The sequence below is a fragment of the Peromyscus leucopus genome, chromosome 14 (assembly GCF_004664715.2).
Source record: "Peromyscus leucopus breed LL Stock chromosome 14, UCI_PerLeu_2.1, whole genome shotgun sequence".
NCBI lineage: Eukaryota > Metazoa > Chordata > Mammalia > Rodentia > Cricetidae > Peromyscus > Peromyscus leucopus.
The window spans coordinates 6686611-6713139 of record NC_051075.1 but is presented as its reverse complement, the minus strand read 5'-3'; the positions used below and the strand labels follow the sequence as shown (position 1 = coordinate 6713139).

Genomic DNA, 26529 nt, shown 5'->3' with positions numbered 1-26529 from the left:
GAACATCGTCTCCTGTAGGAGCATAGAGTGATTTCATTCGGCCCCATATCTTAAAGCTTCACCACTTCCCAGACTTGCCACACTGAGAACCAAACCAGCAATGTATGCACAATGAGCACATCCAAACCAAGAATGCATGCACAATGCAATGAGCACATCCAAACCAAGAGTACATGCACAATGCAATGAGCACATCCAAACCATAGCATCCTTTGCTGTTGCTAGGGTCATGACATTTGGGTGGCAAATCACAGTCATGTCTATCCTTGAAGTACTGGTCAAAATGAGCGGATACATATTCTTGAAAGTAGCTAAGCACCATGAACATTTATGCCATGATCTACTCCCTCTGTTGAATCATTAAATAACATAATTCAGAATTAAATTATAAAAAATAATTTACAATTAAAATATATGTTTGCTGTGTTATATCTCAACAGAAGTCCATGAGCTATTTGAGCACTGCTCTTAATTAATAGAAGAAAAATTTTCTTTTATTTTGCTTTTGTTCTTGTTTTTCAAGACAGGGTTTCTTTATGTAGCCCCAACTGTCCTGGAACTAGTTCTGTATTAGGTCAGGCTGTTTTCAAATTCAAAAGATCTACCTGTTTCTGCCTCCCAAGTCCTGTGGTTAAAGGTGTACACCACCTCTACCCAGCTAGAAAAATTTTCCTTTTTTCTTTCTTTCTCTCTTTCTTTCTCTCTTCCTTCCTTCCTTCCTTCCTTCCTTCCTTCCTTCCTTCCTTCCTTCCTTCCTTCCTTCCTTTCTTTCTCTTTCTTTCTTCCTTCCTTCCTTCCTTCCTTCCTTCCTTTCTTCTTTCCTTCCTTCCTTCCTTCCTTCCTTCCTTCCTTCCTTCCTTCCTTTCTTCTTTCCTTCCTTCCTTCCTTCCTTCCTTCCTTCCTTCCTTCCTTCCTTCCTTCCTTCCTTCTTTCCTTCTTTCTTTCTTTCTTTCTTTCTTTCTTTCTTTCTTTCTTTCTTTCTTTCTTTCTTTCTTTCTTTCTTTCTTTCTTTGTTATTTTTTGTTTGTTTTTTGAGACAGTGTTTCTCTGTGTAACAGCTCTGGCTGTCCTGGAACTTGCTTTGTATACCAGGCTGGCCAGGAACTCACAGAGCTTCACTTGCCTTTGCCTCCTGAGTGCTGGGATTAAAGGCATGCACCACCACCTCCCCAATAGAAAAATCTTCTTGACTATCTTGAATACTAGGGTAGAACTTCCTTAGTTTGCATCCTTACGTGTTCCCTTATACTTTGCTTGCTATGCATATTCTAGTAAGTCATTTCCCCATCATTTTCTGTGTTGATATTTTGAAATTGTTTTACTTTGAAGCCCAGGTTGGTTTGAAACTAGCAGCCCTCCCTTTCAAAATCTCCGTTAGTACTGGGATTCCAGGTGTGTGCCAACATGCTCCACACCCTATAAATTTATTATTACAAAAAATGCATTGTGTTACTTGTTGGGACAAAACATCTGAGACAAAAGACGACTTAAGAAAGGCAGGGTTTGGAGCTGAAAGGGTGGCTCGGGTGGTAGGCGCTGCTCTTTCAGGGTCCTTGGATTTGATTTCCACCACCCACTTGGAGTGGCTTGCTATCACAGGTAGGTCCAGTTCCAAGAAATGCAAAGCCCTCTTCTGGAATCTACGGATACCTGTACACATGTGGTGCTTCACATATAAGCAAGCAGGTACACACACATATACATAAAATATTTTTTAATAAAACGTGAAGGAAAGGAAGGATTTCTTTGGGTTCACAGTTTGAGGGTAGTGTCTATTCTGACAGGGAAAGCCTGACGGCAAGGACATGAGGTAGCTGATCATATTGCAGCCATAGTCAGGTCACCAAGAGAGAGAAATGCCGATGCTTGGATCACTTTCTCAGTTTGATTGACTCTGGGTAACCAGTCTGTGAAATGATGTTGCCCACACTCAGAGGATATCTTTCTAGTCTAGTAAGCCCAATTTAGAAAGTCCCTCATAGATGTACTCATAATACATAATATGTGTTTCTATGGTGACTCTAAATCCCACCCAGTTGACAAGATTATCCACAGCAAAAAGAGTGAAAGCACATCCTGGATTGGTGTGAAAATTAAAGGGAAGATTTTGAGCAGTGTAGTTAGAACACTGTGAGAGCTATAAACATATACCTCTTTTAGAACCCGTTTAAAGGGTGAGTACCGTAGGCATAAATCGAATGTCAGCCTGAGTGCCAGCCAAAAGACACAGAAATGGAAGCTTTAGTTCCACTTTATACTTTCCTTCCTGTCTGTAACGTTAGGCTCAGACTTGACTTGTGGATCCTGAGGTTAAACCACCAACAAATTCTTTTCTGGATTCTGTTTATTCATACAAATAACTAAACTACCAACAACAATAATAATACTGAATATTTACTGAGCATTTGCTATTTGTTAATTATTATGGCAATCATCAAATGGGCAATTTTCTCATGTAATCATCCAAATTTAGTAGATAATAACTATTATTTCTTCCTTTTACAGGTGAGAAAGCTAAGGCCGAATATTTAAATGACCCAATAATTACCCAAATAATTCACACTAAGGAAGTTCTCAAGGTAGGAATCAAATTCAAGCAATGGGGCATCAGAGTTCAAATCTTCATCTGACGCTTCAATGTCTTAATTGAATAAGTAAAATAAGCACATTGCCACTGTGGTTCATCCGACTCAAAAGGTGAACATATGTTCTGCCCCCTACCATCCCAGCTTAACCTCCAAATACAGTGTGTTTTTGTAATCATATAATCATGTAGAAAATGATGTTGACAAGAAAGAGCTATTTGCTTCCAGAGCACTTAAGATTAGCTCCCACATTATACACAATACTAAGTTCGTTAAGAAGGATTTTAGCATTTCCTGCTGGAAAAAGGAATGTATCCCTCACTTAGAATGTGAAGATTCTCTCTCATTTGATTTTAGGGTTTTTCTGCCATATATGTCTGAATTTCAGTGAGAAGGTTATATTTCTAGATTATAATAGGTATAAAACACTCTAACACACTGTGTAAGTATGTAAGCTTTTGTACCACTTAAACGAAACGTGGGTAGCTAAGTTTGTGGAAAGGGGATGAAGTCCTTAGTGAACAGTGTTGTGACATAATACTGCCACGTCAAAGACCCCCCAATGCCTCAGTCTCTTGGGGATGACAAGGCCTTCAAGGTCAAGACAAGAGCAATGGCAAAGCATAGATTTTACACGTATTAGATTTTACAAACAACTGACCTTTTGCTAAAACCAGTGTTTGCAGAAACTATCAACCACAGCTGCCTCATCCAGGATGACGGTGACCTGAACTGGTCTCTTATAAAGAGCCCCTATCAATATCAGCTGGCCTATTTTCTCCACATTCACCTGTATACATTAAACCCATCTCCTCTGTCAGCAATGGATAATAAAGGTGCCGAGTTTCTGGGCTGCTGGTTTATCTCTATCAGAGAGCATGATACACCTCATGCCAGCTTTTCTATGTGTCTGTCCCTTCTTTATTCCCTTATTCTTTATGGCCCTTTCAGGTCAAATTCAAAGCTGTGCAGATCCTGACACATGATTTTAATACCAAATTTTATGCTTCACTATTAAAATTCATGTCATATAAAAATACAAAATATATTCTGAGAGCTTAAAAACTTTGAAGGTACTAGAGAAAATCAATTTAATAAAGAATCATCCTTTTCTGCCTTCTAACCACATAATTAACCTTGCTTTCCAGCTGTAAACTGTGTTATGCTCTCCTTTGTTTTCTAAAGTATATTAAAAACACTTAATAAAATACACTAACACATATTTGAAATCTTCTGCCTGTATTTATAGAGCTGCAGCCATCATAGCATTGAATATTTCACATAGATAATTTATAACTTTGAGACTGATCCATATTTATCTTAATGGGTTATCTGTTTTTATATTCTAGATACTGATTTTGTGTTATGAATACAACCAAGGTGTTAAACAGTAACCTGTGCATGGCATTAGATGGCTCTCAGTTTTGCACCATTACAGGTGATGATGCCCTGAGTTCCATTACATATACATCAATCCATGCATGTGAGCATATCATTCCTATGGCATAAATTCACATACGTGAAATACTTGGTCAAAGTAGACATGTCTTTACCATGTCAAACTGCTTTCAAAGAAATTTATCAAATAGAGTCACTACAGAGTATGCCTCTGCATTAGCTAATGTGGTAGCTAATTTTCGTTGTCAACTTGATACCCTTGGAGAGGGAGACCGGATTAAAGAATTGTCACCGCATCTGGGAGGCAGTCTCTGAACTGATGTAGGAGGGCCGAGCTGCGTGTGGGTTCTGGGATCCATAACAGGTGGCCTGAGCTGTCTAAGAGAGGTAGCTGAATAAGTAAGTCCCAGGAGGCAAGGCAGGGAGAAGCATTCCTGCATGGCTTCTGCTTGCTGCTTCAGTACAGCCTCCAGTCCTGCCCTGACTTTCTACAAGGCTGAACAGTTACCTGGAAACATGAATGAAGTAAACTCTTGCCTCCACAATCTGATTTTGGTCACTGTTTTACCACAGCAACAGAAAAAAAAACTAATACCTTTGTTCTTTGATAACAGGAATGTTAGCATTTACGGTTCCACTTCAGTAAGCTGCCATGTTGCATAGTCTCATAATATTGGTATATTGTTCAAGAACAAAAGTTAAAAAATTTTACTCTGATAAACACAAATAATGAGTGAAACTGTTTAGGTATTTCCCGAGTAAGAGAAAACAGACACCCAAAAATTTCTGAGGAATCTTTGGAGATCAATCTTTATTATGAGATATCATATCAAAACGTATCTTTAATTTTGAAAATCTCGTTGACTTAAATTTTTCATTTACATATAATTACATTTGTTATAGGTGATTTGCAAGCACCTCAAACACTTTCCATTGTCAAAACTTTCCTAAGTAGCATTAGATGGCAGTAATCTTCTTGTAAAGTCATATTTATCACTAATTTTTTTGAGGATCTACAATGTACCCTGGTTTTCTTCAAAATGCTCTGCAATGTGTTTTGCCTAATCTTTATGATTTAATGATATTGACCAAAATTTTAGGATTAAAAACTCTATGACTCAACATTAACTCTCTGAAAGTTATAAAATAGAAATTCAAATACACTGCACAGAAAAAAACTTAGCTACAAATACTGGTCACAAATTTGGTAGAGGGAAAACATCATTGAGTGATCGAATTAAATAGTTTAGCTACCTACGTCAAATGTCTTACCTCGAATACAGATGATAAAGATGGGACCAGAGGCTTCAAATGACCCAGTCTGTGCAGGGTTAGGAACATCAGGCAACGGAGAGTTTCCACGACGGCTGCCTGGGGACTGAAATAACGTGGCATTAATATCCGTTAGCTTTACATACAGTCTCCATGTGCTCACGTAATAATTAACACAGCAACAACATTTACTTTTGATTTTCAGGAAAGGTAAAGCCTTTTTTTTTTTTAAACATAATTGAGTGGTAAGTCTCAGAAGTACTTTGAATGTAGCCTTAAACTAAGAAACAAAATGTATTTTTTAAGAAAAACCTGTTTTTGTCAAGTATTGTTTAGTTAAAGCAGTGATGAGCTATGGCAGAACAACAAAATATTCAACCACTAGACATCTAGAATGTAAGGCATGTTCTCCTCAGTAGCCCCGTGTCCTTTGATGGCTTAGGAGGAAAACTGATACACTTAACTCATTTCAAACATGCCGTTCAACACTAAGGTTTGCAAACTAAACTATAAAGATCCATATAACATTGATAGTAGAGGAGAAAATTCCTCTTTTGAATGAAAGAAAAAATAACAGAAGAAGTCATGCCTTGCCTTTGATCCAGAAGGAGACCAATGGATGTCAAGGTCAGGATAATGGAGCAGACCCTCAGGAGCAGAGTGACTTGAGACAGAACCTGTCAAACAAACACAGGTCCATGGATCCTTCGGAGGGTGTAGGAGGGATATTAGCAACGAGTGCTGCCATGGAAACAGCTTGCACTTCCCAGTGTACCAACTGTCACTCTCTGCACAGAGATGGTGGATACCGAGGGCTACTTGCTTTTTCTAGTGACACCTAGTAGTAACCTTATTGGACACTTCAGAAGGGAACACATAATTTCATCATAAGCTTTTGCTTAAACTGTTATGTTTACTTGTCTATTGTAAAATTTTGACTTTTGCAATTATATGAAGCATCAGAACCCCCAAACATGGATAAGTAATTCACATTTAAGAGATAAATATTACATTCTAGTACATATATTCAGCATGAACAACTCATTCTGGTGTGAAATCCAAATTTTCTTTGTACAAGGAAATATATAAAGGAAAATGTGTTAATAAGAGCTGTGTTGGTTTTATTATTTTTTATTCTTTTGTTCTTTCATAAAAGCTAGAGTCTTCAAGAAGAGAAAACTTTGAGAAAATGTCTCCATAAGATTGGCCAGCAGTCAAGTCTATGGGGATATGTTCTTGATTAATTATTGGTGTGAGAGAGCCAAGCCTGTTGGAGGTGGTCCCGAGTCGTGTGAAACAGCATCCGGTGCAAGATACGGGAGAAAGCCAACAAGCAGTACTCCTCATGGCCTCTGCTTCAGTTCCTGCCCTGGTTTCCTTCAATAAACTGTGACACGGGGTATATATACGCCAGTTTAATTCTTTCCTCCCCAGTATTGCTTATGGTGATAGTATTTATCAAAGCAATGGAAACCAAGTTAGGACAAACATAAACCAAAACATAAGAGAAATTGCACATATACACTCACTTTTATACTTCAGGAAATCTATATATTCATATAAACATGTTTGAAGTTAACTTTTGAATTATTATACCAAAAATCCCTTTTTCAAGAAATTTAAATCATACATTTAGTTTATGTGCCAAATAACTTCCTTTCTTTTTTTCATTGACGACAGATTCTTCTCTTGTACAATACATGCCAATCACAGCCTCTCCTCCCTCCCCTTTCCCAAACCACCCTCCACTTCACCTCTCCTCTCCCCAGATCCATTTATTAATGGTCAGTCTTAGTGCCTGCACTGTTGGTGTTCTCTCTGAAGCTGTCTCCTGTGCCAATGTGTTGAAGGTAGTCCTCTACTTTCTCTTCCATCAGGTTGGGTGTGTCTGGTTGTATGCTGAAGAATTTATTTCATAAGCCTCTGTGTGTGGTTTATTTGGGAGCTGGGTGGTGGGCCCCCGAAAAGAGCAAAAACAATCAACAACATTGGAATCTCTGAATATCTTGGGCATCTGTTATTATAGCCCCTTTTCATTTCTGATTTTGTTAATTTGAATATTTTCTTTCTGTCTTTTAGTCTGTTCGGACTAGGGTTTGTCCATCTTGATTTTCTCAATCAATTCTTTATTTCATTGAATTTTTTATTGTTCTCTTTGTTTCCATGTTATTGTTTCAGCCCTCAATTTGATAATTTCTTCCTGTCTACTCCTTTTGGGTGTGCTTACTTCTTTCTGTTCTAGAAATTTCGGGTATGCTGTTAGGTTGCTAATATGAGATCTCTCCATTTTTTTTTTTTAATGTATACATTACATTTCTTGCTGTGAACTTTCCTCTTAGCACTGCTTTCATTTTGTCCCCTAAGTTTGGGAATGTTGTGCATTCATTTTCATTGAATTCCCAAAAATGTTTCTTTCTTTGTCTAGACCCATTTTCAGCTGAACAGAGTTGTTCAGCTTACATGAGTTTGTAAGCTTTCTGTTATTTGAAGAAAGTTCTGTTGAGGTGCTGAGAAGAAGGTATATTCTTTTGTGTTTGAGTGGAATATTCTGTAAATATCCATTAAGTTCATTTTGTTTATAACCTCAGTTAGCTCCAGCATTTCTCTGTTTAGTATTTTTTTCCTTTTAGATGAACTTTTCATTGGTGAGAGGTATTGAAGTCTCCCACTATCAGTGTGTGAAGGTCACTGTGTGATTTAACCTGTACTGGTGTTTCTTTTACAAACGTGGGTACCCTTGTGTTTGAGGCATAGATGTTAAGAAATGAAATGTCATCTTGGTGAATCTTTCTTTTGATGAATATGTAGTGACCTTTCCCATTTCTTTTGATTAGTTTTTGTTTGAAGTCTATTTTGTCAGATATTAAAATGGATACACCAGCTTGCTTCTTAGGTCCATTTATTTGGAATAATTTTTTCCAACCTTTACCCTGAGGTAATGACTATTGATTGTCAAGGTATGTTTCTTGTATTCAGCAAAAGGATGGGTCCTTGTTTTTATCCAGCCTGTTAATCTGTGTCTTTTTATTGAGGAATTAAGGCCATTGATGTTGAAAGATATAAATGAACTATGATTGTTATATTTTGTTGGTGGTGATGACAGTGGTGGTGGTAATGGTGATGGTGTATGTTTATGTGTGTATGTGTGTGTGACACACACACACACACACAGAGAGAGAGAGAGAGAGAGAGAGAGAGAGAGAGAGAGAGAGAGAGAGAGAAAGAGAGAGAGAGAGTGTGTGTGTATGTGTGTGTGTGTGTGTGTATGTGTGTGTGTGTGTGATTCCCTTCTTTTTGTTTTGCTGAAATGAGATTATTACTTTCACTGTATTTTAGTGGATGTAATTAACTTCCATGGTTTGGATTTTTCCTTCTAGCATCTTCTGCAAGGCTGGATTTGGAAAAAGATATTGCTTAAGTTTGAATTCATCATTAAATATCTTACTTTCTCCATTTATGGTAACTGAAAGTATTGCTGTGTATAGTAATCTGGGTTGGCATTTGTGGTCTCTTAGAGTCTGCAATGCATCTGTCTAAGCTCTTTCAGCTTTTAGAGTCTCCATTGAGAAGTCAGGTATAATTCTAATGTCTGCCTTTATATATCTTGCTTGATCTTCTTACTTTGCAGATCTTCATATTTTTCTTTGTTCTGTATTTTTAGTGTTTTGATTATGTGATAAAAGGACTTTCTTTTCTTTTCCAATCTATTGTGTGCTCTGTATGCTTCGTGTATAGGCATCTCTTTTTTTCAGGTTAGAAAATTTTCTTCTTTAATTTTGGTGAAAATATTTTCTAGATCTTTGGGCAGGTAATCCTCTCCTTCCCCTATTCCTATTATTCATAGGTTTGGTGTTTTCCTAGTGTCCCAGATTTCCTGGATGTTTTGTGTCAGGAATTTTGTAGGTTTAACATTTTCTTTGACCAATGTATCTATTTCTTTTACTTTATTTTCAGTGCCTAAGATTCTCTCTTCCATCTCTTACATTCTGTTAATGAAGTTTGCTTCTGTAGTTTTTATTCACAATCCTAAACTTTTCACTTTCAGGATTTTCTAAGTTGATGCTTTCTTTATTATTTCTATTTCTATTTTCTGGTCTGAACAGTTTTATTTGTTTCCTTCCTTCAAGTATCTGTGTTTTCCTTGCTTCCTTTGAGGGATTTTCCATTACCTCCAATTGTTTTTATTTTCCTGGATTTCTTTAGGGGATTTATTCATTTCCTCTTTAAGAACATCTATCATCTTCATATAGTTGGTTTTAAGGTCTTTTCTTGTGCTTTTTTCTATATTGGAATATTCAGGATCTACTGTGGTAGGGTAGCTGGACTATGATGGTGACTATTTCTCTTGCTATTACTGTGTCCTTTATTTAAAAAATTCTCTCATATATTAAATTCCAACTGCAGTTTCCCCTCCCTGCATTCCACTCAGGCCCTCCTCCACCACCTTCCCTCTCCCCCAGATCCATTCCTTCTCTGTTTCTTTTCAGAAAAGAACAGACCTCCCAAGGATATCAATGGAACTTGGAATAACAATTACAATAAGGCTAGGCATATACCCTTGTATCAGGTCAGATGAGGCAACCCAGTATAAGAAAAAGGGTCCTAAAAGAAGGCAAATGAGTCAGATAACTTCCACTCCCACTATTAAAAGTCCTATAAGAAGACCAAACTACACTACAGTAACATTTCCATAGAGAATGTTGAACAGACCCTTACAGGCTCTGAGACTGTCACTTCAAACTCCGTGAGCCCTGCTTAGTTGATTCTTACATTTGCCTTTAGGTATCTGGGTTTGGGGTGCTGACTTCTGTGTTTTAGTGGTGTGGGAGTTTTGTTTCTGTTTCCTCTTAGGATTTTAGAGAGTGTGTTGGCTGAGTGTTTCCTGCTTAAATGGCCTGCTTAGCTGGGGTGTTCCTGGGGAAATGTTTGCTGGTGTTGGAGGCTGGGGGAAGAGTATGTCTGGGGGAGATGATCTGAGGGATCCACAGGAAGTATGGACAGAGGAGCAGGAGAAGCTGACTCTGGTGTTGTGTGGCAATGCTAGGGGTGATCCTGCGAATTGTGTCTTGGGTAACAGAGGGTGGGATAGACCCAAGGTCCGCCTACCTGGTCTTCTGACAGGTGTGTCCTGTTTGAGCAGGAGGTGTCCACCCACATTGGGGGCTTGGAAATAGCAAAGAGGAGGAATGGAAAGGGAGGAAATGGCAGCAGGAGATGTCTGTGGGATTACTGGAGGCTTGCACAGCAGGGAAGGGAAGCTGGCTAGTGTTCTGTTGCAGCACTAGGAGAGAGCCTGAGAATGGAATCTGGGCTTGAGAGAGTAAGGACGGTCCAAGGGGAGCCTATCTTATCTTCTACATGCCAAAATTTAATAATAATGTTTATTGAGTATCTGTTATTTCCAGTTTCCAAATTATATGTTTCTTAACTTTGTTTCTATAATCTCAGTAACTACACAGTGTTATAGCTGATATACATACATATTCTCTGAGATTCAAAGGTAGCACAGTTTTTCCATCATAGCACAGGAAACAAATGGTTCCTGTAAAATTGAAAGTAGGCCTGTTGTGCTCCAATAGTAGAACAGCAATAATAGAGCATGCTTGATGAACAGATTAAAGGGACCAGGTAGAGCCCCTAACAACTTATATCACGTAGACCAGGTTTAGAGCTAAATGAACCCTACTTCAGGGTGAGAGTTTATCAGCAAATTCGAAGGGCTGGATACACAGCCCTAGGGAGATTTCCATGTTCCCTGGTGGTGCTTATGAGAATATCAGAGATGTGATGTCATTGGTTGACTAAATCGTGTTCTAAATACTATGCAACCATTCTACATTTTCCCTTCAATAACTGTAGACAGTTGGAACTGACTTAGCTACTTGTTCCTTCTACAATTTAATTGCACCAGCCAAAAGCAACAAGCAGTAAACAAAAAGTGACCAGTTGCAATCCCTTGAAAGCAATTGTTTGTAGAAGAGTCCTGCTGCTAAGTTTAAAATCTCATAATTGTCATTGCATTTCTTAATGTTAGGATATTGAGGAAGAGAGTCAGAGCCCATGTCCACTACAGAACACAGAGCTTAGGGACAGCCAGCATGACAACAGGAGAGCAGGAGACCTGCTATTCAATGATGAGGTCATTAGTAACTACTGCATTGGAAACATTTTATTAGCTGTAAGAATAACTAAGGTGTGGTTGAGTAAATTAATATTCAATTATGGGAAACAGTTTATCCTTAAAGAAAAATGCTTTTCTTACCATATTGTTTCACTTCATTTTGCCACATGAACTTAAAAAATGATTTCTGCCAGAAAACTATTTATTTATATTTTATTTATAAATTTATAAATGCTTATAAAATCCTAAGAATTTGGAGACACACACACACATACACACAAACACACAAACACACCTACCTTTTAGCCATGTGACCATAAACAAAGTATTTAATGTCTAAAATTTGCCTATATGTTAGACACATTTGACATAAAATACAACTTTAGTAGGAACTAAAACAAAATACTTAGGCAAATAATAAGTTTATCATCAGAATCCTTCTTGATGTACTTAGACACTTAGGCTAACCATGATGAAGTAAGAGACAAATATCTATTAGTACCTCCAAATAGCATAAGAAACTCAAGACAAAGTATATGTTTTGTTCTGCTTGGAAGGTTATGATGAGAAGAAAAAGGAAGGACCCTGTTGCCCTAATTTGCAACCAAATTGTAGTAAACAGAGTAGATACCTACTTCATACAGGGATCTAGCTGCCTTCTGATCAGTGTGCTGGGCTAATAGGCATCTACAACAGCCTGTCTGAGCATCACATTTGACCTCCTCTTCCTTCTAACCAATCAGGGCTTAGCTTACACCATCTTAGCAAATGTCCCCTCCAGATTTCAATTTGCTCAAAACAGATGTCCTTGAATCTTCTTCTGCTACAAGCCACAAAAATACATAAAGTAGAATTTCAGCTGATAATGACAAAGCTAAATACCTGGAAGAAGCCAAGGGCCTTCCAGAGGTCAACCTGAGGGTCAAGGAGCTTTGTTGATATTTGGCTTTTGTTTATTAGCCATTTCCTCCTATGAGTTTCTTGTGTGCTATTGTAGTTTTTCCATCATTTATTGGGCACCATATCCCCTCTACTAATGGAATATTCAGGTAACCTTGTACGCTGACAGCAGTGCACAGCCAGAACCCCAGTTCAAGCCTCCCTGTAATTATCATCATTGGCAGCATCCGGCCAGGGTCATCCCCAGAGGGATGAAAGTACCTTATCAGAGATACCTCTGTATTCTTTAAGAACAGGCTTAAGCACCCAAGAAACAACACCTGATCTCTTAGGTCAGGAGGATAGCTTTATTTCTTGTGCAATTTAGGGTGAGACCCTCCTTCCTTACAGCCTTACTAATAGACTCCTAATTTCTTACCTAACCACTTCTAGGAATGTAGATTGAGCACATGAATTCCCTTCTTGATATACTAACCATTCATTAGCTCTTTATTGACCTTCTTCTTTACCACTCCCCTTTTGGGTTGTAAAAGAAAGCCTGGTGGTCACTGCCTAAGGAAAATTCTTTCCTGCCTTTATGACCCCATAAAAATTCAAGCCTGTTGACCTTGCTGTATGAGAAGATTGCTATTGTTTGAGTTTATAACTGGATTCCTGAGAGATGTAGGGAGAACTGAGAGAGTCAGAGAACTGAGAGGTAGAAAAAGAGAGAGGATTTTTGAAGAGAGAACTTAAAGATGAGACAGAGAAAAGAGAACAGAAGAACTAGATGGGTAAGAACTGGAGAGAAACAAACTAGATGGGAAGAATTATATTGAAGAGCTAAAAGAGAATACCAGAGGAACATGGTGGAAGATGAGGAAGAGTCAGATGGGGAAGACCAAGAAGAGAAAGAAGGAGATGGGAAAGGATCTAAGATGGGAAGGAACTAGATGGATGAGAACCTAGATGGGACAGAACTAAGACAAAGGAATTAAAATAGAACTTAGAGGGGACCGCAGATAAATGTAGAGAGAAATCAGCAAGAAAGGAGCTAGGCATGAGAGCAGAATAGAAGCTGTGGAGAGAGAGAACTGACTCAGAATAATAAAGTGTATGGACTAAGGAGTTTCGTGTACATAGATTCATTTCTTTTCATCGAAGATTAATTATCAACTGGTTGTAGATTCTTCCTGGACCCTGGGAGAGGACTATTGAGGGGCTGGACCCCCATAGTCCTTGTTATTTTTCTCTTTCTGCTTCTCATATATCAGATCTAAATGTCAGCATTGTAATTAAGATCTGTCCAGCATTAAGGCATTTGTGACAAGCACTCAAACCAATATTCTCTTCTGTCCCCACATCAATTAATGAAGTACCTTTATAATTAATTTTCCAGCTTCTAAGAGTGTCTGTCTCTCTGTCTTCCATATCTTTGGGATTTTAGAGCTATTATTTCATATTATAAAATATATCACATCACATGAGTTTCAAAACTTTCAGGGGCTTCAGCTAGCACTCAAAGCAAAACTAAAACTCATGATTCTAGCCTATCCATGTTATACTCCAACATGGTCTCCTTTCCTTCACACATTTTAAGTTTAGTTGTTTGATAATCTTATACATGCATATAATATATTTAATCAAATATAATTCTTCCCTTATTTTCCCAACCACATTACCCTCCCAGCTTCACTTGCTCCTTTAAGGGCTACCTGTATAGGCAAGGGTGAAGGACTATCTACTGTTACATGGATAGTCTCCAGGGCCTTCATCAGTGAACAAAACTGACTGTCCATTACTTAGCAGCCATTAATTGCCAATAACTTTTCAGCTAAAGATGAGGCTTCATAACCCCTCTGCTGCCCGTGATGGTATTTGGGCTGACTTAATCTTGTACAGGTCTTGTTCATACAGAGTTACTGTGAGTTCATGTGCACAATAATTCTGTCTTGTATAAGTATTGTTTTGCTGCAGATAACTGCAGCCTCTGTCTCTCAAATCTTTCTGGACCCTCTTGTATTATGACTCCTAAGCCTTGGAAAGAGGGGTTGTGATATAAACACACCATATAATGCTGAGTACACACTTTTCTCTGTATGTTGAGTGATTTGGTGTCTATGCATTATCATCTACCACAAAAAGAAGCTTCTCTGATTTGTGTCAAGAGGTGCATTAATTTATAAATATGAAGGTTAAAATTTAGGGTCAGTTTATTACTCTGACTACTTAGCAGAATAATATTAGAGTGTTCCCTAGAGTCTATGTCCTAGGCAGCTAAGATTTTTGCCGAGGTAAAGGTATGAGACATGAGTTCCATCTTTTGGAGTGGGGTTAAATTCAGTGAAAAGGTAACTGGTTACTCCCTCAACATGGGTGCCACTGTTGCACTAGTAGTTATTGTAGCACAAATCTTAACAGGTCTTATTAATAAAAAAAAAAAAAAACCCAGAGCCAGGTATTGGGGTGAATGCTGGAAGATCAGAGAGACAGAACACACCACAGCCACCTCACCTTGCCAACTCCTCAACCGATCCTGTTTCCTCAAACTGAAAGCTTCTGAGTCCTCATCTGAATGAATCTTAGCTGAACTGCTGCTAAAAGCCTAAAAGCTTAATCAGCTCTAGTTCTTGGTCCTCATGCCTTATATACCTTCCTCCTCCCTGCCATCACTTCCTGAGATTAAAGGTGTGTGTCACCATGCCTGGCTATTTCCAGTGTGACTTTGAACTCACAGATATCCATATGGATCTCTGCCTCCAGAATGCTAGGATTAAAGGTGTGTGTGCCACCATTTTCTGGCCTCTATGTGTATCTAGAGGCTGTTCTGTTCTCTGACCACAGACTAGTTTATTAAGGTGTACCATATATTGGGGAACACAATATCACCACAGGTTATACCATTCCAGGCCAGTTGTTATTATAACTTGCAAGGTTTTACGGTAGGTAAGACAGCTATTGCTTTCTCTTCTGGCAGCTTTCCTAGCACTTTCCAGCACTATGAAAGCTAGCCAGTAGGGATGAAGCTTCCAGATAAAATCCAGCTTGATTTCTGCATTTCCTATGAGTATAATTTTCTGCTGATTGATTGGTTGACTGGTAGATTCAATCAATTTTCTAAGTTGTTTAGTCTGGAACACCCTATATAGCCCACACCAAATTTCAACTCTTGGTTCCTCTGCCAGGTCTTCCTGATTATTGGGATTAGAGATGTGCTCTACCACATCCTGGTTCCTGCTTGCCATCTGTAGGTCATTTAGAAGTGCAAGTCTTCCTAACAATCTTATTCCCCACTCAAGGCTGTTTTTATCTACTGTGCCTTCTACTTAGAATGACTTCCTTCATGATCCTTATTGCTCATTTAATTCAGATCTTTATGCAAAAATGTGTCATCATCCATCCATGTAAAACATATAGCACTTCACCCCTTTATAATTATCTACTTAACTGTCTGTCTTCTGACTTATGTCTTCTGTGTACCTACATCTTTCTGTGAATCCTCCGTTCCTTGTCTATCTCCTCTCACTAGAAGGTGTGCTTTTTTCATGGCTGTGTCTCAAGAGCCTAAATCCTTGACACATAGTACTCAATATACATTTGTTGAAAAACTAAGCAAAGAAGTGTGTACATTTGCATTTAATACTAATGCCTTAATTACGCAAAATTGAGTAAATAATTACTATATTCAACTTTAATACTAAATTAAGCTTTAATACAAATCCAGTTAAACCATTTAATCAGAAATTTAACATTAAGATATTAAATTATTTTAAACATTAATTATTTAAAATACTAAATAACTTGATATTCACTTATGCAATCCTTAAAGGGACACAAATATTCTAAAAATGTTTGACACTAAAAATGTGAAAAGGCTTCAATACCAAACAATTGAGTCTGTCTGCATCAAATTTATGTTAATTAAGACATATAACCATTTGATCTTCTCATTCATACATAGTCCTTCTAGAAATATCTAGGGTATGTGTACTGCATGTATTATGATAGGAGAGAAAACTGAGTTCCAAATATGTCTCTTAATATGTATAATGCCTGCCTAAATTTTACCTAAGAACAACTCACATGTCCCCAAATATGTAGAAGAGACTGTACAGGAGGACAAAAGCTCCGTCACTGAGTTCACACCACCTAATTCCTATTCATTATGGACAAACCCATAGACCTGCTAGATGAGACTAAAAGGGGAAAAACTATAGCAGTTATCTATTTTGATCAATTTATGTTACAGTCTCCTGAATTTCAAGGATTACATGAGTCACATCTTGTTTATTCACTTTGCATGACAATTTTATTATTTTTCATAGGATTCATTCCAATTTAACACTATCTACTGCTATTCACATCAAATAATCTATGCCTAAAGTGTTAAAATAGAATTATTCTAAATTACATTTGACTTATTATTATTTACCATAAAAATACACAAGGAAGTTTTTTTAATCTTTAGAGTAGCCCCCGCCCAAAAAAGCCATAACTTGCTTCAGAGATAAACATTTTGTTTTCATATAGTTCTCAGCTAATAAGTAAATGTTAATGTAAATTGTGCAATTAGAGTTTGAACGACCAAAGCTGATGAAAAGGCTGCATTTGTAGTACTGGAGAGATGCCTCCACAGTTAAGAATGTGGGAACTCAGAGACTATGGCAGATGCACAAGTCCTGACAAGTGCCAATGTTAAGATAGGGAATCTGGGTTGGGTCTCACATCTACCCAAGAAGTTGTCTACAAATGATAACCAAACAGGAACATCTGTTTTCTCCAGTGGAGTCTTACTGTGTCTCTCAGCTACACTCTAGTGCAGGTTATCTCCACATGATAACCCCATAGGAGCATCCGTTCTCTCCAGTGGAATCTTACCGTGTCTCAGCTACACTCTAGTGCAGGTTATCTCCACATGATAACCCCACATGAGCATCTGTTCTCTCCAGTGGAGTCTTGCTGTGCCTGTCAACCACACTCTGGTGCAGGTTTCCTTGCCTGGAGTGATTTGCCTCACAGAAACTCAGTGTTGCTTCTGTGCACTTCTGCTTCTTTTTACTTCACTTTGGCATATTTGTGTTTTGTCTTAATTGGTCAGTTGCCTGTTTCTTTTGATTGTGTGTGTGTGTGTGTGTGTGTGTGTGTGTGTGTGTGTCTTACTCCTAGTTTTGGTTTGGAGAGCATGCTAATGTAGCCCATATTTCTATATCAAACATTTGTTAATAACATCATCCCTTGAAGTGGACCCTATCAGGTTAAGAATTGATCTCACAATTACTATAACGAAATTTAAGGTAAAGTCTGTGGGTCTGACCACTAAACACTGTAATTAAGCTGCTGCACCGGGTTCAGGGAAAGCGGAATGTGCCTCTCACACGTTTCTGGTGGTCATCACGTTAAATTTTTGACTCCAAAAGTTATTCATGCAGAAGCTGCACATTTAAAATAAGTATTTATCTGCTCTAGTATTTAGATAAACAGAAAAGCCTCTGCTATCAAAGCAGGTTCCCCAGCCCCAAGTCAGTCAGAATCTTTCTATGTGGTTATGGTCTATGGTAGATGAGGCTAAAATAAAATAGTGCAGATGGATTTTAAAGTCTTCATATGTCTTTGGAAATTCCCATACTGGAAAGGCATTATACAATTTTGCACAAATGCAAGCTTTCTTCTGAGTCATGTAGCAAGTGTTTAGTAAAGAAAAACATATGTGGGAAATAAATATGTCCTTCCAAATTAATTAGTGTCAGGAACGAAGCTGTCCCAACTCCAATTTCAGCTTGAAAAGGGTTTCAACACTAGATAATTCTCTTTGCCTATCAACTATAGCAGCTTTTTCTATACTTTTCTTATGATAGGAGAGAAAACTGAGTTCCAAATATGTCTCTTAATATGTACAATGCCTGCCTAAATTTTACCTAAGAACAACTCACATGTCCCCAAACATTTAAATCTGTTGATAAATTTAATATTGAGGATGCCATTTCAAAACCAAAATTAAGGCCCACATTTTTTGAAGTAGATAAATTTCCAGTTTAACTTTGTGAATAAAGAGTAATACAGATATAAAGAATAAAGAAGTACTGTAAACTATACTTGATATTGAACAATGTTGAATACAATCAACAGTTTGATATTTTTATGGAGATGGTCTAGGGTTTTTTTTTTTTGGTTTGCTTGTTCATTTTAGTCTTATGTACATATCTTAACACTATTACTGTTCATACAACTTAGTCATATTTTGGTTGAATAAAAGTTAATGTATTAAACAATATAACTGATGATAGACAAATTCTATGATCCTTGAGGAGATGATTCCAACTTATGCTATTATGACAATGAGTTTCTGTGTCTGTGGACTCTGATTCACCTGACCACAGAATGAACAAACTCAGGGAAATATTCTGTTTGTACTGAACATATGCACAATGTTTTAGTGTCATTGTGCTTTAAGTGGTGCAGGACAGATAAGTACAAGAAATCTAGAAATCATTAAAGTATAATGAAGGATGTGCTTATACTATGTGAAAGTACCATGGGACAAATGTAATGGATTTGACCACCCTTGAATTTTAGTAGTTATGGGGTGAGAAAAAGGTACTAGAATCAGTTCCCCTGGATACCAGGGAAAGATTATATGCAATTTAATCATTTAGGAAGGTTGATGTTAATGTGTGACTGCTAAAATTAAGGTAGTTCACATTGCCATTTTGAAAGTCTTACGCATGCAAGAAATTGGATGATTTGTTGACCTAATGACAAGTCCTTGGTTTCATTATTAGTTTTGGAATATGTAACAAAATCTTAACAGTAGGCAAGTATGCACTCAGTTGTTATATTTTCAGGATACTTTTTCATATAATAATTGTTTTTATTTTCATTTCAAGAAACAGAATCTAGATTTAAGTCATTGTTTTCTGCTAAAACTAATAAAGTCCACTCTATTTTCCTATAACCTTCCTTATATTCCAAAATGAAGTCATTAAAAGAAGGACTGTCTACTAACTTTTAATGAAAAAAAAATGAAATAATTCAGAAATGTATATGGGCAACACCAGAAGTTATGGTCTTTAAATTGTGTTAAGTGAACATTGTCTCTTTCCACCTCTTTAGAAGTTGCAGCAAATTTCCTTAATTTAACTGGATGCCTTGTGGCATATGCTATTGGTTCCTCAGCCAGAATGTGTCTCTCATTTCTTCTATGGAAATAGTTTGCTGATTCTGCTAAGTCTGGCAGGTGCAGAGAAGAAAAGTGAGCATGCTGTCCTGGGGGCAGCGTCCCACTTGGTGTGACTCTCACTCTCCTGGGGCACCATCACACTTGGTGTGACTCTCACTCTCTTGGGGGCAGCATCACACTTGGTGTGACTCTCACTCTCCTGGGGGTACCATCACACTTGGTGTGACTCTCACTCTCCTGGGGCACCATCACACTTGGTGTGACTCTCACTCTCCTGGGGCACCATCACACTTGGTGTGACTCTCACTCTCCTGGGGCACCATCACACTTGGTGTGACTCTCACTCTCCTCGGGACAGCATCACACTTGGTGTGACTCTCACTCTCCTGGGGGTACCATCACACTTGGTGTGACTCTCACTCTCCTCGGGGCAGCATCACACTTGGTGTGACTCTCACTCTCCTGGGGGTACCATCACACTTGGTGTGACTCTCACTCTCTTGGGGGCAGCATCACACTTGGTGTGACTCTCACTCTCCTGGGGCACCATCACACTTGGTGTGACTCTCACTCTCTTGGGGCACCATCACACTTGGTATGACTCTTACTCTCCTGGGGCACCATCACACTTGGTGTGACTCTCACTCTCCTGGGGGCACCATCACACTTGGTGTGACTCTCACTCTCCTGAGGGCACCATCACACTTGGTGTGACTCTCACTCTCTTGGGGCACCATCACACTTGGTGTGACTCTCACTCTCCTCGGAGCAACGTCCCACTTGGTGTGACTCTCACTCTCCTGGGGGCACTATCACACTTGGTGTGACTCTCACTTTGTCTAACCCTGACCTGGTACTGGTTACTGGCTTAGTACAGGCAGGGGAATGACACCTGCATAATGAAACATGAAGTTTATTGACAAGAAATTTTGAATATGTCCCACAAATTATAAAATGGAGGCAACAAGATAGTCTATGAGAATTCAATTTGTTGTCTTTGGCAAACTAAATCACAGCATATTTTATCAGTTAATAAAGAATACTTTTAAAATACAAATGCAAACCACATTCATGGCTAAATAGGATGTATATATGAGTATATCCTATTGAGAATATATGTTTTCATGTATATGTATGTGTGTATGTCAAGCACATGTTGAATTTGCCTCCTCTACTCTATTTTTCTTTTTCTATGTATTTTTACAACCATTTTTCTTCCAAATCTTCTTGTTCCCTCTTTCAGAACATGAGAATCCTACAGTTGACCCTGCTGGGTTCCCATTCATAAAATACATTGAATTCAAATCTCCAGCATGATTCTACTGGCAAATTTGGAGATGTACAAATGAATGCTTGACTCCATCTTACATAGTCACACCTGAGTTTTTGTATGCCAGTACTTAAAGCTGGAGTGGCTGGTAGCCATCTTGGCTCATACGGGAGCCTTTACACTAAGAAAATGCTAAGGAAAGCAAGGATCCTGATAAATGGAACACTGAGGAGGCAACCATGCCAAAGGTGTAATTGGGTGAGGCAGTGAGCTCTCCTGGACTGTATCCCTGTCATATAAACAATGAATTCTGCTCACTGCATTCAACACCCTATTTCAAATGTAATTCTATATTCATAATTCAATATCTAAATTGTATAGACCCTATAGAATTGTTTTCAATGAAATACTCTATTGATATATAATTATTTAATTACATGGGATTTAGATAATGATATTACCTAACAATAAATAGTCAGTAGGACTAGTTCTCAGTGCACATTATTTATTTATTTCAGCTGATCATGTGATTTTCAGAAGAGTTTAAGATATCTTAGTTTCAAACAGGGCTCATAGGGGCTCACAGAGACTGAAGGGGCAACCATGGAGTTTTGTTCGGGTCTGAGCTAGGCCCTCTGCATATATGTTATGGTTGTGTAGCTTGGTGCTCTTGTGAGACTCATCACAGTGGGAGCAGGGCTTGTCTTTGACTCTTGCCTGCTTTTGGAACCCTTTTCCTCCTATTGAGTTGCCTCATCAGGCCTTGATATGAGGTTTTGTGCCTGATCTTATTGTAACTTGTCACCCTTTGTTAGGCTGTTATTCCTGGGGGGCCTCCCCATTTATGAAAAGAAATGAAGGAGTGGATCCGGGGGAGAAGGGAGATGGGGGGACTGAGAGGAATGGAGAGAGGGGAAACTGTATTCAGGGTGTAATATATGAAAAGAATAAATTTACACACGCGCACACACACACATATATATGATATATCTTAGTTTCTTTAAAATTTAGTCTGTTAGTCCAAACAATTTTACTTAGTATTTTGATTACATTAATTTTTAATACTCTGATAGTTTGATTCTGTGGTTGTAGTTCAAGCTTTGTTCTGTTTTCTATTTTCCTTCTACTATGATTTTGTGATTAGTACATTTTAACAGTCAGTTTGTAATTGTTGGAATGCTATATCCTGACTTAAATTTATGTATTAGCTGGAGGAATAATTTTAATTTTTTTTAGGTACCTGAACTCTGATCTGAGACCAGCTTAAAATTTATTATTATCTGGAATTTATCCAGTGCATTGTTAGTATAAGCTTCCATCCAGTCCTGTGTAAAGATGAGACAGTTAAAATTCTCAAAAGTAGTCAGTCCTGAACATATACATACAAGTAACTTCAAATGGACTCACCAGGATATAGTTAGGAATATGTGTATATACACACATACATACATGTATACAAACACACACACACATTCGATGTCAATTAATGAAAAAAGAAGCCATGAATTTGAAATATAATGGAGAAGATTTTATGGGAAGTGTTGGAGGAAAGAAAGGGAAGGGATAAATGTTGTAATTGTATCTCAAAAATAAACCAAAAGAAAAAAGGAAACAATTTTTCAGGACTTTTTTTTTTTTTTTTTTTTTTTTTTTTTTTTTTTTTTTTTACCTACCTCCCCAAAGCTAAGTGCAAGACTCCAAATCTTCCTTTGAATATTTTTTTCTTTGTTAGTGTTTTGACCTCGTTTTCCAGAAAACGTTTTAAATTTTATTTTGGAGTCAGTTACTTTATCCAGTTGTGTTTTCTGGCTGGGCTGACCCAACAGTCCACAAGCAATTGCAGTGGCCCCGACTGAGTGAGCTACACCCCCTTGCCTGCTTCCCTGTTCACGTTTCCACAACCTGTTTAGCATCTCAGAGATTCTGCATATTTTGCTATCTCTTTTGTGCACTGGAGGAGATATTTTTGTACATTTAATCCACAAATTGTAGAAGTTCTGTACATCTTAAAAGTAGATATATATATAAGCCTACCACAACACAAGGAATAGAATTGCTTTAAGGCGTAGCCATTATTTGTACAGAGTAATTGTGACAGCCTCAACACCCTTAACTCTGAGATTATTTTCTGAGATTTACGTTTTCTTTGTAACAAGGATTAATTCAGGATCTTTCTTCCTGTTGTATTTTACCTACTATTAATTTAGTTACCTTATTACCGTTATCTACCTTTTTTAGAGTCCTACACTTTTATGAAAAACATATTATGAATACTTCAATGAAACAAAGAAAATTGACTAAAATAATTATTTTATCATTTTCAGTTTGCAATCCATTTTTTACTTGCTTTTGGTTATTTTTGTTTTCTCCAGAAAACAAGTATAGATAATTCTCATTAACTAAAATATGCTTATTGCTCATCACCTCTTAGTGCACCTACGTTTAAGTTACCAAAGGTTGGGTATTATGTACATTTTAGAGAAAAAAAAAAAAAACATAAAAGCTGAAAACCTTGCAATGGAAATTCTCTAAACTCAATTTATCAAGTAATTGTCTAAATATATTAGGTATCTTGAAATTGATAGAACATATAGCAAGTAATCTCTTATTTACAATTTAGACAGGTGTCAAAACATTTGATTTTTATTTCATATAGCAGCACATGGATACAATTAATCTGTTTACACTTAATAGTCTTGAGGAAATTAATTTGCCTACTTAAAATGTGTGGTGTCTCCCCCAAAATTAAAGCAATTATGAAGAAAAACAGATTATAGTCACAAAGGAAGAGCTTATTTTAATTTTTAAAAAATTGACAGATTATTTTTCATATACGATATTAAAATTGATGCTACCTACCTCTGCGTTTGCAAAGGTCTCTTCATAAAATGCCAGCATCACTGCAAACTGCAGGACAGTGTACATCTTTAATAGCTGGGATGCTGCTGATGACAAGGGGACCTCCTGTCCTGTGACCTAGTAGACAAGAAGGGCACTTGCCTTTACTCCGCCATGGCGCCTTTCTCTCCCTGAAATTCACACTGCAGGAAAAGACTAGTCACAGCAAAAGGAGTTTGATATCTTTGCTCCAGAGGGACTCTGACATTCATTTCCTTAGCTAGAAAATTGTCTGAAGAATATGAGACCTGCTTCTTGATGCAGTTCTGATTCAGTCTTCCTTAAATAAAAACATCATCGCTGCTTTGTATATATTCATAATTTCAATAGCCAAGAAGAAAAAATTAGAACCATTCACATCTAAAAATATGTTCAGGAACATACCAAGAAATTGAAGGCATGTGAATCTGGACAGCATAGGTAACCATGACTCAACATCAAATAGTATTTTATTAAAACAACTTTCCTAAACTACTAAAATTTCTAGAAGTATGGGGTGCTATACTTTTCTTTAGATAAAGCAGATGTAGGCACTCATATAATTTAAAAATATTTACTTTGGCTATTCTGTTAAAAAAAGAAAGAAAAGTAAAACCCTCCTTCCTAGGCATTTTAAGGAAGAAATAATTGATGTATTTTTCACATTTATCAAGCTGACTAATTACAACTAATTATGGATGTAAAATATATGTGAGTAAGTCAAGTATTTAAAAACAATAAAATATTATTCAGATAAAATATTCTTTAAGACATCACATGTTTTTATCTGAAATACCATGTTGTAAATGACAATTGACTCTTCCAGTTGCTTCTGTACTTGTATTTGTGCCCTTTATTTGATAAAGAAGCAGCATATATCATGAACTATTGAATAGAAATCATATTTTTCACCTAGAAGAGAATTTCAGACTTAAATTAAATTTTTCTTGGTTTCATAAGCCAGATGCTAGTGCCACATGCCTTTAATCCAGCACTCGGGAGGCAAAGACAGGAAGATCTCTGAGTTATAGGCCAGTCTGGTCTATAGGGTGAGTTCCAGAACAATCAAGGCTACACAGAGAAACCCTGTCTCAAAAAACAAAAGCAAAAAAGAATTTCTTAACTTTTTGTATTAAATTTCTATATTTCTTTTTCTCATGTTTTTTTAAGTTATTTCTATACTTAATATTTCTATTCTAATATCAAATAAATTCAACCATGCTTTGTCAAAGCAATTTCACTGCCATGATGTGACTTTATAATTTTTACTTAGGGGACTTCATTTTGTCATAAGTGAAATTAAGAATAAACCTGATTTCTAAAGCTCTTTCCATCTCTCAGGTTCTGGGACTGTGTATGGGAGGACATACACCTTTGTTACTCACCAGAGGAGGCTCTGGCCTGTGGGCTTGAAAGGTTCTGAAAGTAGTTTCAATTGTTCTACTTCCCAAATTATACTCCTTGTAATGAATCAGTACCCACCTAGAAGGCAATGCCCTTCTTAATCCACCCCCAGGGTGGTATATCCTCATTACGCTATCCATTTACATTGGCTGAGGTAGCATCGTTTTATAGTATCACACGAAGACAGCACACATGTAGACTGGCTGCATATCGAGCCCCACCACATCCTCTGCCATGACCTCTACTTACCTCTGGAATTTCTTCACTTAGGCCAAGTCTTGGTTTACCTGGACTCCATCCTGGTCCTTTAAATAGGACAGAAAACTTATGGAAGAATCCAGGTGTAGCCCAAAATGTATTCCATATATAGAGTAAATGGTGAAACTTGGAAAAATAAAAAAAAATACATGTATAGTTTACTCTATGTAAGACAAGCATAACAGATAGCATTAAGTATAGCTCATTATATACATCATTATATTGTTCATTGTAATTTTCATATTTTCTTTAATATATACCATGCATGAGAAGATAGATAATATATTGATATGTAATCGCATTCTATTTTTTTAATTAATTCTATACATCTTATATACCTTTGGTGTGTTAGGAAAATCTTTGAAGCTAAATGAAATTATAATTTTATTTTAAAATAAAGAGAACATAATTGATTACAAAATCATCAAAGTAGAATAAATAAGTTATGAGACTGCATCAAATAACATTAACTAGCTTGTGTGAAAGCAATAACCTGTCTACTGACTCCTTCCCTCACATCTTACTAGATGGGTATTACAGTAGAACATGGAAGCATCATAAGATTGCCGATCTATTTAAATATTTTTAAAAGAATGCTTTATTGTGTTACTAATATCATATTAACAAAATATATTCACACACATTTCAGTTTGTAGAGTTCCAAGTATTAAAAAACTCATATTCTGTCACAAAAAAGAAAAGGCTTGGTGACTGAAGGAGACTTTTACAATGAGTGTTACAGCAGGAAAATGCAGTCTTTAAATAGCATTCATTTGACATACACAGAAGTTAAAAAACATGCCCACATATAAGTGCCCAATAAATTTTAACTGTAAGGCATTTCACACAAGTGCCCATAATGCACCACAGGATTAAACATATTCATAGGATTTGGGCATCAGCTCCAGACTCTAGATGTGAGGGTTTTATTAAGTATAGAAATGCATTAATGGAAAGAAAAGCTTTTGCTCTCAGAATTTGTGGTCTTGCTGGTATTTTAGCAGTCCCTGGATGAATTTAAATTGCTAGGTTTAGAAGAATGGATTTTATAATTACTTGAAATACTCCAAGAATCAGCCTGAGTTATTATAGGGCTTGATGGAGAAGTTTCTGAGGACGAGGTAAATGTTAGATGAATGCTTAGCCTGGGGATTTTTCGACACTAGTGATACAGAAATTAGGATGCTTAGAACTTCCAACACACATTACAACACCAAATCATTTGGTTATGTTGCAAACGGACTTCAATTTTGTTTCTACAAATCTGGATACTACCCATGAGCAGTGT

At 37.2% G+C, this 26529-nt stretch overlaps 1 protein-coding gene across 2 annotated transcripts in view; it reads right to left on the bottom strand.

Annotated features, from left to right (window-relative positions):
- Agmo (alkylglycerol monooxygenase) overlaps window positions 1-26529 on the bottom strand; it is a 289744-nt gene that overhangs the window by 125450 nt on the left and 137765 nt on the right. For both annotated transcript variants that reach the window (XM_037210501.1, XM_028872292.2), the window contains exons 9-12: window positions 25233-25367; window positions 23562-23678; window positions 5850-5932; window positions 5256-5361 (exon numbers count right to left, since the gene is read on the bottom strand). In XM_037210501.1, coding sequence (XP_037066396.1) covers window positions 5256-5361; window positions 5850-5932; window positions 23562-23678; window positions 25233-25367 — 441 coding nt within the window. The remainder of the gene's footprint in view (window positions 1-5255; window positions 5362-5849; window positions 5933-23561; window positions 23679-25232; window positions 25368-26529) is intronic.